General features: G+C 37.3%; 1 protein-coding gene and 1 pseudogene across 2 annotated transcripts in view; one reads left to right on the forward strand and one right to left on the reverse strand.

Annotated features, from left to right (window-relative positions):
• Nucleotides 1–13971, reverse strand: part of LOC139473358 (autophagy-related protein 9A-like) — a 314783-nt gene that overhangs the window by 49833 nt on the left and 250979 nt on the right. For both annotated transcript variants that reach the window (XM_071255894.1, XM_071255893.1), the window contains one exon: nucleotides 2656–2835. In XM_071255894.1, coding sequence (XP_071111995.1) covers nucleotides 2656–2835 — 180 coding nt within the window. The remainder of the gene's footprint in view (nucleotides 1–2655; nucleotides 2836–13971) is intronic.
• LOC139473398 (uncharacterized) overlaps nucleotides 3850–13971 on the forward strand; it is a 41080-nt pseudogene continuing 30958 nt past the window's right edge.

Below are 13971 nucleotides of genomic sequence, written 5' to 3' on the forward strand. Positions count from 1 at the left end.
AGGGCCAGTATCTCTCACCTGGATAGTGACGCAATCATGACAAAATATACATTTGCATTGAACATGTATATAATACTGCAAATATTTGGATTGCAAATCTGCCAGCATGAACATGTATTTCTCTAGCTACAAATGTAGCATAAAGATCTGAACCGTTTCCATGTTATGATTCAGGGTCTAGGTTTCCAGAGGCAAGGCTGGATCCCAGGGCGAATCCTATTGGCATAAGTGTATTATTCTCCTCATAAAAAACAAATGTATACAATGTATCTGTTTATTATAGGGTGGGGATAATATCGGTTTGCATGTTATGGTCAAGGTTCTAACTCATTTGGGAGTGCCAGACAGATGAGTGAGTGAGTGAGTATGGTTTTATGCCGCTTTTAGCAATATTCCAGCAATATCACGGCGGGGGACACCACAAATGGGCTTCACACATTGTACCCATGTCGGGAATCGAACCCGGGTTTTCGGCGTGACGAGCGAACGCTTTAACCACTAGGCTACCCGACCGCCCCCCCAGCCCTTGGGGTGTCAGCCTCACCATTTGTACAATTGTGAATCCCCAACACCTGGGGATACATCCATTCAAATTTTGTTAATTTCCAATTAGTGGTTCAGAAGAAAAAATTGTTGACGTACAGACGATGGACTGACGACGGACGCCACGGTATGGCATAAGATCACCTTGGTCCTTAGGACCCGGTGGGCTAATAATCAGGTCTGGACCAGACAATCCAGTGATTAATATCATGAGCATCGATCAACGCAATTGGGATTGATGACATGCATCAACCAAGTCAGTGAGCGTGAACCACCCGATTCTGTTAGTCGGCTCTTCGGAGAAGCATAGTTGCTTTTTACAGCAAGCATGGATTGCTGAAGGCCTATTCTACCCCAGATCGTCACGGATCGGATTTGGTAATGAGTACAGTACGCTTTAGTACAGAACATAGGCAATAATTATCTTATGTATGGCAATAACACGATAGATAGAGTTCCCAGCCGAAACCTAAATTTTGACATGTAAATTTCTCATACATTCCGAAGTGAAGACGAAATATTGTTATTTCCTGTATTGGCGGCCATCTTTGTTGTTTCCTTAACAGGATGGGGGATGGGATCACATTTACTAAATTTTCATATATTATATTATACCTACATTAATTGTGGATTCTTTCTGTAAGTTCCTAAAGCATTCAGGTAGATTTTGAGATATCACAAAACATGATTGTAAATGTGGGGGTTATATTATATTTAGTTTTGGAATAATTTGAAAATGAAAATTGTGTGATTTTTTCCTGTTTTTGACACATTTTGGCCCATAACTCGACTTAGACAATTTTGGTACTTGTTTATTTGTTCTATTGTAGGTTTCCCAAATCAGTACACTGATTTTGTTTTTAAAATGAGCATTGCAATATGCAAACTGACTGTTTAGAGCCATTTATTTGATTTCCTTTATTTTGACACACAAATGTGCATTTTACCACCAAAAGACATGTCTGCTACCAAAAGAAATCACCACAACCATATTTTTCTAATGCATAAATGACATCTTGTGAAGAAAAATGTGGTTGTGTTTTATTATACTGTGGGGAGGGGTTACTCCTTAAATAAGCCTCTTTTTAAGGGTTGGCCGCTACTCTATTAGCAAACATAGAAAAGAAGTGAGGTCTTCCCATCTGGTCCCATCTGGTGCATATGCAAAAGACTTGAGACGGGAGGTACTGTTATTGTCACAAATGATTATGGATAGTTGACAATGAAGAGGTCAACTGTTGCAAAGCTGGAGAATTTTTTGAGTGATGACTGCCAAAATATAGGATTTGTGGCAATGATGTAATCGTGGCTCTGTATTTGTAGGAATATTATATGTTAGACTGAGCTGTACTGTTAACTACACTAAATTTCAATATATTTTGAAAAACAATCTCTCGTGTTGTTTTCTGTATGGCCATTGTAGCCATTTTGTATAATGGATTCAAACTTCTGGAACAAATTCAGGTGTCAACAAACATGTGAAGTTTCAGGTTTATTGGTCCAATGGTTTCTGAGGAAATGTTTGCAGATGCCAACACTGGCACCTACATTACTCAGAGAATGTATGATGACATAATGTATACCACATACTTGGGTACTTATTATTGTTCATAAAATCACTTTGTTTACAGATATATCAACAGAAACTTCTACAAATATATGAATCAATATGATTGTCAAATGTAGATCAAAAATGGAAGCCTTGGACTCAACTTTAAATTCATTTTGATATAATATCCTTTTTGTCTTTATTTTGGAGAACACACACCCATAAGACAGTAAAACAGGTATATTGGTAATAATTTCACAACAACTCACATAGAAAGGGCTGGTACATTAGCCCAAAGGGCATTTTCAACATGATGGCCATGTTTAGAATGACTTTGAAACTGAGTAGAAATTAGAGATGCACTTTCTGGGATCATCCATTCAATGATAGATTCATATAAACCTTGTGGTTTCAGAAAAGATTTTCAAAATGCAAAATTTACAATAAATGAACAGATATGCAAAGGCAAACGGATAATGAACTGGGAAGCAAACACTTTCCAAATACATAACTGTTAACATGTCACTGAGATGGTTACACATACAAATTCCATGCATTCTCACCTGTGGGTTTCCATGTTTCCTAATGTCCATCTGAGCAAAGGAGCAGACATCACCAACCCCAACTACCTCTACTGTGAAGTTCCGGAAAAAATCAACAATTTCCAGTGCCTTTTTCCTCAGACAGAAGCAAAGTATGAATGGTGTAATGATGGGGCTCAGGAGTTCTTCCACAAGGTATACCTGTAAAATAGTGCATGTGCACATCAGTTGTGACCTTGACATATAACACAAACATGATATAAGACTTAGTTGATTTAGTTATTTGAAGTTTTATATTCACTAATTGGAAGATGCTTTGACCTTTCAGTAATGAATAAGACATTTCCTGAGGTTAAACCATGTTCCATGTGACCTCTAGTAACAGTGACTTTCCCTAACACTTATGTGAAAGAAATTCCATGCAAGAGATCATTTATATAAAGATCTTGTGAGCACAAGCCTTTTTGGATGCCTTTACATGTGTAAGGATGTGCTTAAGTTGATATTTGCCAGTGAACACTATTTTATGGTTTATGCTTTTAACATGCAAAGAAAGAGAGCCACAAAATGGTATACCATAGCTGACATGGATATGTTGTCAACAGTTTATGTCAACAAAAACATCCACTTAAAAGTTGTTGTCAGTATTGCTACTTGAATAACTTCTGCATGAATGCTGAGGATCAAAAGGCGAACTACTTATTACAATATATAATGTCATAAATATATGTGAAAGTTCTGCTTTCACAGTCTGGTAAAAGTTCGGAGAAAAGATATTTTCAGAGCATTTGGAATCTAGACTACAACTGTTGCCAGCGATGAATTCATCATAACAGACCTGGGTTGTGACAAAACAACACTGATCTCTGTTTGTATATGTTACAAAGGTCAACCTGGAGCACCTGTGTGATGTGCATGTCATATTTGCTGATGGAGCTTTCTAATCCTCACTTTTCTGTTTGGGCAGCTTTACAGCCTGCATGCTGGAGTACAGAGCCACATGTTTCCCCATGTCTACTGCCTCCTGCCCAACAAGAGCGAAGCAACCTCAACAAGAGCTTTCCAGCTTTCCAACAACAGAGCAGAAGTACACAACTTTAATCTCAAACTAAACATGTCAAAAACTGACTTTGAAAAGGCTGCCCTTACTGCAGATCATGGTTTTATTCAATTCTGCTTAGGCACTGTCGAAAAGAATCAAGAACTTAGGACTCAATGTACAAAGAAGATGACAAATTACGACAACTGGCAAAGCGTAGCAAGGCCCTTCCCATTGTACCACTTGTGGAAGAAGTGGACACCATTGCAGAAAGTTCACAGGGAGAAAAAGTTGTCAAGTACATGGACCACTGTTAATCTTGAAATTAATGCAATTGAATATAATGAGTTAAAATGCGAGGGTTTGGCTCACATTAATTATACTTCGCACTTAAGACTAGAATTGACTGTTAAAAAGAGGGGAAGAGTAAATTTCCTGTATAGTTGACAGTAGATCATTGACCCCTTGTGATTCCATCTTCTAATAGTTGTCTCAAATCCTAAAAGGAAATAACTTGTATTGAACCTCAAGAGGACTTGATAATCAAATATGTCATAACTTCACTAGATTTACCGTTATATTTGCTGATATTCAGAATTGTGACTTCATCAGATGTTTTAAAATTATCTAGCTGACTGTCATTTCCGCTTCCAACGTCCCTACCGGTCAATATGTCATTTCCAGTTCTGACGGGATTAGTGTCATCAGTATCTCTTTTGATTATGTATTATCATTTCAGGTTAGCTATGAGGTAATTCCAGTTCTTTCAGTCTGTGAAGGGAATGCCTACACGTGTAGGCCTGTCCAATCCATTGATAATAGTAGTATAGGTAATGTTGGTTCTGCTGCCACCCTACTGGAGCCAGATTTATACACCTATATTACCACTACAGATGGATTTTTTTTATGTCAAAATCATGATGCGATTCAACAATCGTCATGACATCAAACTAAATTGTAATGAAAATAATCTCTATTATTTTTACTCATACATATACCATTATTTTGAACAAAGATATATTCAACATTTTTACTAAGTTCTTTGTTCATTTTACTAGGAGACCAGACTATATACTCTTTTTCTAAATTGGAAAGAAACAACTGATGACGGTATTTGGTTGGTTTGACATCATTGATATAATATATACCCTGTGGTAATTCTCGCCATTTGTATGGCTCCATTATTATATACTTATGTAAGCAATCGTTTAAATGTGATCCAAAAATAGTAAGCAATCTATTTTTAATCTCCAACCAGTTCTTTGGTTTTTTGGCACGGAATAATTGACGCGTTTGTTGTCTCCCCTGTTCTATGAACTTTTTTTTAACGTCTTCGCTAATACCATTGGTCTTACGATAATTGGATCGAATCTCCCGCTTCATTACGTTGTATTTTGTGAGTTCTGACAACACTAAACGAAACTCCTCCTTGGATATCTTACAATCAGCCACTGCTGTTGAAATATGGTCCTCAATGCTGTTCAACTTTGCTTCGGCGAGTATCCGAATATTATCATGTTTTAATGCTTTTTTTGCAACCTACGAAAAATAAATATTATCGCTATTCCGGCCAGTCCTGAGACTCTGGCGGCTATTTCCATGCCAAGTCCGATAGGCACAGCGATTATAGTTGATAATAAACCAACACCGGCTACACGGAGTCCCATACCAGCTGTTACAAGCGAAGTGTCAACTCCGTCGAGAGCATTCTGCGATACTTTTTATACAATCCAAGTCTCAACTCCCTCTCCTTCTCTATTCGATGTTTTATGTCGCTTATTTCATGTAATCCAAATCCATCAACAGTATCCATCTTTTCAGATGCTTCATCGAGTGCCGGATACATACCCATAATGTATATTACGAATATATAATAGTCTTTAATTGGTCTTGCTTCAGTGTTTTGAGAGTATACATCAGCCTTATTAAATGTATATTACTGTAAACAGGGAATTTTTTGCGACCGTTTTATTATTCCGAGTTTTGCGAACGAGACTCAATCGCAAAAATTAAAAACGCAAAAATAAGTATAAATAATACATACATACTTTATTCATTGCAACACGTCATCAAATGTTGAAATCATCAACCAGAACTACAAGTTACTCAATAAGTTAAAAACACAAATGAATGCAGAATGGTCACACAATACATCACAAATGACAGTGTAAACAGACCTGTTAGTGTCACTGTTACCTCACAGTAATCCTGCCTTCTTCCAACCTCGCTTGATTGCGTCAGTGTCCTTTGCAATTTTGTCCACACATGACATGACACTGAGTTGAGTCAATTATCGTATTTGATAATTGGTCGCAATCTCTTCCGGTCAACTTTCCGGCCAACTCAGAAAAACTAGCTTCGGAGGGAAGCTGTCTATTGTTTGGTACGCGAGGGGTCATCTCAACACGGCAACTCGCAAAAATATCTCGTCGCAGTATTGTCTTTGGCATGATATTCGCAATATTTTAACGGCGCAGAAATAAAGCTGTTTACAGTATACGGCATAAATATCTTAGTAAGAGAAATGCTGTCACCTTTAATAATTTGGACACCCTCAAGGGTTGCAACGGGTGATTCTCCTACACAAATAATACTACAACATTGACGCTCGTGTTTCTTAAGCCATTTAATTGATAGACCTGGTAATATTTTGAAGGCATCTACCGGTACATCTCGAACAAGACTTCAATAATAAGCGTAGAAGGATTATGTATTGCACTTAAGTTATCTTTTATATCATTGAATTCAGTAACCAAATCTAAACTAAAAAATTTTTGGATGCCAGACAACTCAATAACATATGACCTGGGTTTTCTGGCAGGGGAGAGACTGACACAATTTTTCATTTTGAGGGGATATAAGCCACGAGTACGCTCCCACTATTTATTATCTTAGTTAATTGATGTCCCTTACCCATCATCACATACAGTGGGGTAATGACGATATTCAATAGCCACCCACTCGATTTTTTCTTCGATCATAGTCCATTTATTATCATCATTGCGAGTCAGATTGTATGAAGTTTTTTTATTGAGTCCACTAACATTGACATTGCTTAAATCTCCTAGATTACTTGTGAATACAACTTCTTTCTGCTTGTATACATTATCTTGTAAGTGTAAAGCGTATAACTTGCCATTAGTACCGGGTTTACCGAATCCTTCTGTGTCTCCAAGATCGGAAAGTGCAATTGTATTACATTGTCTGAGTGTTCCAGGGCCTGATGAATCAACCATTATTTACAAAATGGAGTGTTACATTCAAGTATCCTATATGTACATGTTGATGTTTCAAATCTAATACAGAAATTTTGAGATCTGAAATAATACCTCGCTTTAACTTTTTACATTGTAATGATGAGAAAGATTCCGTTCTACCGCTATCATATTTTTCATCTTTGACTGGAATAGCTCTTAGTAGAGTTGAAGGACTTTCGAGGTGAATATTATCCGTTGTACTGATCTGATCAAGATGGATGCACAACTCTTTATAGGGAACTAAATCGGCAAACTTAATTCCAAAACCTAATTCATTACGAACAGTGTTGATGCTGTGTTTACTGGCTATCGTAGACATGGCTAGGCGCTTATGAGTACGAGAATTCATAAGATCAATATCCGGAGAGCGACACAGTCGCAATATTCCTTTACTATATATCATAAACTTTGAATAGTAACGACCTATTGGGCTTTCTTTTAAGGCATCGTAATAATCATTTACGGTTGATTGTAAAAGTTCATCGTTAAGATTCATAAAGCTGGTTTCATCAGTACCCTCTTCGATTGTACTAGTATCAGTTAAGTTATCTGGATTAAAATCATCCATTTTCATATTAAACATAAGGTTACATAATTTCAATATAACAATGTCTTCGCAATACGGACGCAAGTTAAACCCACAACGTAGACTTTGGGATCCATTAGGGGTCAAAGCAATTCGTCAGTCTGTAACTATAACTAATAACCCGAGTACCATTGATCAGAATCAAACACTTCTGGTTCGGTTTCCTAATCTCGGTGCACACGATGTGTTAGTTCCGGGAACTGCACAACTATCATTTACAATTAGTTTGAATTCTACTGACGCTAGCAGAGAGCTCGTTCAGAACATAGGTCGTGTGATTGTTAAGAAAATTAGCAGGAATGAAATTTGGAGTATTGACGACAGTGATGTATACAGTGATCCCTCGCTATTGTGCTCTTCGATAAAGCGCTACCTCGGTTACAACGCGCGGTAAGGCATGGCTCCCAAAATTTATGTACACTTTTAACACTGAGAGTTTTACACAGACATGATTGTATTGTTGTTCGTTGTTCATTTGCACATAACGCTTCTCATTGCACAATCAACCGTTTATCGCTGAATGGAGTTCTAATAATCTGTTTGAAAACATCCGCGGCAAGTCTCGGAAATACGATTGTTCTACTAGTTAACTTTTCACACTAAACATCCTTTGAGCGAAGACGCGCATGCATGCAGTAAAAGAGACAACAAGCGAAGTTTATATTCTTAATTAGTTGGCAATCCAATTTGAGGCGACACTGTCAACTCACATGTAGTTGCTGTCACAACAGGGCGGTCATTCCTTTTGATTCGGATCAAGTAACCGTATCAAACCAATTAATCTGGCTTGAATGTGTGTCTATATTTGTATGAATGTGTATGAATGCGCATAGTGCTGGTCAAAACTCTCGTTTTCCGTATTTTAAGCAACATGACCAATCAATGCCACTGAAGCTCTCTGTACTTCTGTAATGAATTGTGATTGGCTCTTCACTCATAGCGTCTGTTACTACCATTATTGATCGATATTTTCATGTAAGTAGACTACATTCACATTGAATGTGACAGTTAAGGCTTGTAAATAATAACAAACGGCGAAAACATTATGGATCTTTTTACACTATGAACGGTAAACAACTTGTATCATTGCAATGTGCGAGACAAGGTGAAGATCGTGAGATTGGCCGAGCGCGTTTCCTGCCTCGGCCTCGGTTAAACGGCTCATCGTCTATAACGCCCACCAATTATTTGGACCCCATTGGTAGCGTTGTAGCGAGGGACCCCTGTATTTCTGTTACATGGATCTCTGGAGAACGGCTAAAGAACGGGAAAACTTACAGTACCAAGGTATTTGTAATCAGAACAGACTGCGTGTAGGTGCTGATAATGGTGATAATACCGTCGTAGGAGATAAGGCTGTTGCTGATGCATTAGTTAACCGATTCTATATTCGCTAGACTTTGAATTACTAGATAGTCACATGCCCTCTTATCAAGCATCCCTAGGCGATAGATTAGAATACAAACTCACTTTTAATGACTACGGCAGAGTAATCAAAGCTACTAAAGATCCTAGTAGCTATTCCATTGACAATATCTGACTGGAGTATGATATGATAACAGATCCTGAATTAGCCAGACAAATTCGTAACCAGTATACAAGAAGTTTAGCCATTTTGTACGATCACGTGCTTCACACCGAAAGATCAACAGGAACAAAAGAGATACGACGTGGAATATCAATCTAAACGTCCCAGCGACATCGTTGAAGGGTATTTTAATGTTGTTCGAGGACCCCTCTGAAGCATTTGCAAGAGATACCGATGAGTTCTACAACCCCAAGATTACAAAAGTAGAATTGCCTATCGAGGGTGTGCCTAATCAACTTTTGGGGATGTGTCACTGGCTGAATTCCTTACCGCGAAGTATGCGCTATGGCTCGACATGTGAACAACAGACGATGACCAACTACATGGTAGAAGGCGGAGAATAGAAAATGCCAGCGGGGGTGTTACTATACAGATAACGAAGCATCAGGAAGTGGCTGGTAAATTAAACATATATTTGTACGTGATTATGTACGCGCAACTTAATATACAGAATGGACGATTCGTGCAAGTGATCTATTAATAATCTTTTACCTAAAGAACCGCACTGCGCTATCATCTGCGGGCAAATGGGTTTTGGAAAAACAGCTCTTATTCTAGATATTTTACAAAGTCATTATCGGAACGTTTTCGACCATATTATTATTTTGTGTCCAACTATAAGCGTTAATAAAACATACTTATCGAGAGATTGGGTAATGAATGATCCCGAGGTGTACAAAGTTGATCCGGGCGATCGTTTACAAGACTTTTTACGAGTATGTCACGAAAAATACAAAGGAGAATCAACTCTTTTCATAATAGACGACTGCAGTTCAAGTAAAGAACTTACCGAAAAGAAAGATATGATTTAATATTTACCATTCTCCGGTCAGCATACTCAACATAGCGTTTGTGTACTTACTCAAAAATACAAGTCTGTCCTGAAAGATCTGAGAGAGCAGACCAAATGGGTAGCCCTGTTTCATTGCAAAGACCGAGATTCATTTGAGGAATGTCTACGCGAAAATGATGTCATTTATACCAAGCCGAAGCGAAATAAAGTCAGAAAACTGTGAGCGGAAACGAAGCGCTGTAAATTAAAAACCGATCCACCAGCTGCTTATGCAATTGCTTAGCAAAAATAGCAACTGCTGAGCCAAATTATAGCAACAGCTTAGCAAAAATATAGCAAATATAGCAACTGCTAAGCAAAAAATAGCAACTGCTGAACAAATAAAAATATAGCAAAAATAGCAAAATCATAGCAAAAAAAGCAGCAAATATAGTCAAATTTAGCAAAAATATGATAAATTGAACATTAGCTGTTATTATGTAATAATGTGGCTTGAAATCTTCATTCTTTCGCAACAGTTTATTATTTCAGGCTGTATTAGATATGTTATATTTTATTATGTTAAACTTAAATATCTCCTTAGGTATTACATTATGGAATGCGACAAACTTATCAAACAAATGCTCAAAGAACCTGATCAACATGCAGATCAACATCTAGATAAATCTTTAGATAAACATAGAGAAAGACTCGCGGCTTTGGTAGCCAGTGGAAAATGTTCCCAATATTTTGGGGAAAATTAAACCACTGAAAAAATTGATAACATGACCGATGAAGAAATTAAAAAACTGTACGCGCGTTACGAGTCTAGACTGGGAGCTACGATGACTAAAACAATAGGGTCGGCTATGTTACAACTATACACAGTTGTAACTAGTACGTTTCTCCCTATCACGGCAGAACATCGCATGTATTTATGCGAATCTCTAAGGAAGGCCTATTCATCGAACACGCTATAAGTGCAGTAAGCTGTGAGTTTTATCATAGATACGGAATGTTCTTAGCGCCGGTGACCACTGCTTTAATATCGGCTAGGTATTGTCAATTTAAACATACGTGCCCACTTACTAATGATGGACAACAGATTCTGGAAACACAAGAAGTGAAAGAGGAAATAACCCCGATTGCACAATCACAACAAGTGAATGAGGAAATACCAGCGATTGTGAAATCACAAACCAGAGTGACTAAGAATCCTCTAAAAATCGCAGCTGGTAGGAAGGGTGCGCTAACGAGGAAGGCAAAACTAATACACAATTCAAATATTGAACATAGTTGTCCGATTAGAACTTGGGCTCCCTATGCACTAGGAGTTGTTGCAATAGCGGTTGTGTGGTTGTTTTATAAGACCGGAGAAGAGAAAACGTCACCCCCGATTACACAACAAGAAGTTCAATTAAAGGTAAGCCCTCATATAATGTTGTAAAGACAATGACTACTCCAGTTACAGACGGTAAAATGTTGGTAAACGCAACGTATCAATCAGCGGTGGTCAGCGGCTGGGTCATTGGCTATGCTTGTATGGCTAAAATGATTACTAAAGCCACACCACCCAAGCTAGATTTTAATGGTTATGATATCGGTATGATGATTCTTGATATAGGATTGGCAACGGCTACAAAAGATATGCTAATCAAACAAGGGCTTATCCCTGAAGACATAATGAAGTAATTAAACATTTGAATATTTTATATTATTGAACATTTGAATATTTTATATTCATATAAATATGGCATCAATTGCGATGATGGTCAGTGGAGCTATATTTAATGCTCTAGCTTTTTCTGGGAGTAATTTTTTATTTTCTAGTATTAGAGGAGAGGGGGGTAAAAGACATAATAAAGCATTAGAACAACTCGAAACAGCCCAGTCACAATGGGCCAGGCCCAGAATGGAGAGATTAGATTTTATTAATGATGAACTGCGTAAAGAGGGGCATTCAATCCAAACGTTTAAGGATGTTGAATCTGCCATGCACCAATACCTTCTTGTTTATGGAAAGAAAATTGACCAAATACAGAGACCAACAATAAGTCAGTTTTATACACCGTCAGAGGCTCAGAAAAAACACGAGATAGTATTTATAGTTTTTGGATTGACTGGTGTGTCCATATTTAGCTATGTTCTTTTGTGTATCAACCATTAATAATAACCCTGACTGCTAATCTATAAATAGCACTGACTGGCTGTTCAGCTATGTTGTGATGACTGTTGTCTTTTTTTAGCTACAGATAAGCTATATGAGCTATAAATAGCGATGACAGCTATGACTCACCAGTGGAGATGTGATTTACCTTTTAGACAAATGATATGATATGTGTGTAACCATGAATCTGTGCAGATATACACTCATGGGGAAGTCGATTCAATGTCAGAAGCCATGTGTGGGTGTTTACTGTGGTACCCATTCTTATTACATCAGACAGGGATTTCAAAATTACGTTTGTTCTGTATGTGGGATTGGCGTCAAAGGTAGTTACTGTTTATGTAAGAGTCACGGTGCTGATAGGGCCAGGACTACATCAATGAGAGGAATAGGTTGGGGAAAATATGTATTTATATATGAAAAACAACCATTTAGACATTTGAATCATTTTGTATATTACAGGGCTAGAAATGCAATTTTTGCCAAGTGTGCCACAAGGCACAAGGTGTAAAAATTTAGGTGTGCCTTGGGAAATCATGGGGTGCCCAGCCAATTATTTGTTACATTTCAGCATTAAATTTTTTAACAACTATTTAAGTGTTTGTTGTTTATTTGTGTCTCTCTGTCAGTAGTTCAATCAAAATGTTAATAAATTCATGTAATTGTAAGTAAATGAGACATCTGTGATCTTAATAGTAAGTGATTTATTCAAGTTAAAGTGAGTTACAAACTTACTTTACTGACTTCCATTTAATGACTGTGACAGACAAGCCCCATCTGAAGTAAAATCCACTTAGATCTACCTATTTCTGTTTTATTTTCCTTGTCTACGTAATTGGAAAATCATTTTAAAAAGAATTATAAATAGTTTCTGTCATCACCCATTTCCCGATAACAGCGACTGACCGCTCAGTAACATGAAGAAATACCCCCGTTTTCGAGGCTTCCTATGAATAACACGTTCGTCGAAGAATGGCATATGACACATTGCTGGAAAGCTTATTCCTTCATCTACACGCTCGTAACATCGCCTGTTTTTTTCCCGTAGTTATAACACGAGATTTCATTGGATTAAAATTGGTTTCTAATGGCGCTTTCTTGCCGAAATCTGCTACAAGTTTTGTGATTGGTCAATTTTGAGCATGTCACATAAGGCAGCCAATCAAATTACAGCTGTGATACCAAGCTCGTGTTTGATGCATTTCAGAAGATTTTTGTTAAATCGTGTTATTCTGAACGTTTTAAGCAGGAAATCACGATATATATTAAAAATATGGAACTTTGTAAATGTATTGTGCTAGGTTATGAGCTGTGACAGAGATTTTTCATGCATACATTTTTACATTAAACATCGTGTCCGAGCCGAGATGTCATTTGACTTACATTACACGCGATTGCACGAAAAGATGGAAATAATAACTCAGATGTAATTTTGATTACTTTTAGATATATTTGTGTTGATTTTATTTATTACTTTGTATAATATATTTAAAGATTTGTTTAAAACGTCTTTATTTTGCTCTTTGACATGTTCGATGTGGACCCGTTGTCGAAATGTGTGTCCGAGAATTTTATTTTCAATAACATCGTGGGAAATAGTGAATAATTTTTTAATTTATCGATAAAAAATGATAAATCGAAATGGAATACGTATTTCAGACATTGTGAAATGTGATAGATTTAATAAATGAATGATATTACATGTAGGTCCATAAAAACATATACCATTTTGACGTGACTATGGCTTGGCCTGTTAACCGGCCTACGGTGTCTGGGGACTTGATGCTTCTTGGCCGAAAAACCGGCCTACGGTGTTGAAAGAGTTAATTTATTGCTGACGAGATTTATATTTATCATTAAAATATGCCTTCTATGGCAAAGGTAGGTTATTAATTCCTATTTTCCAAGCGTGTCATCGAGGCACGAAG

The sequence above is a fragment of the Haliotis cracherodii genome, unplaced genomic scaffold (assembly GCF_022045235.1).
Source record: "Haliotis cracherodii isolate W230 unplaced genomic scaffold, xgHalCrac1.p SCAF_28, whole genome shotgun sequence".
NCBI classification, from domain to species: domain Eukaryota; kingdom Metazoa; phylum Mollusca; class Gastropoda; order Lepetellida; family Haliotidae; genus Haliotis; species Haliotis cracherodii.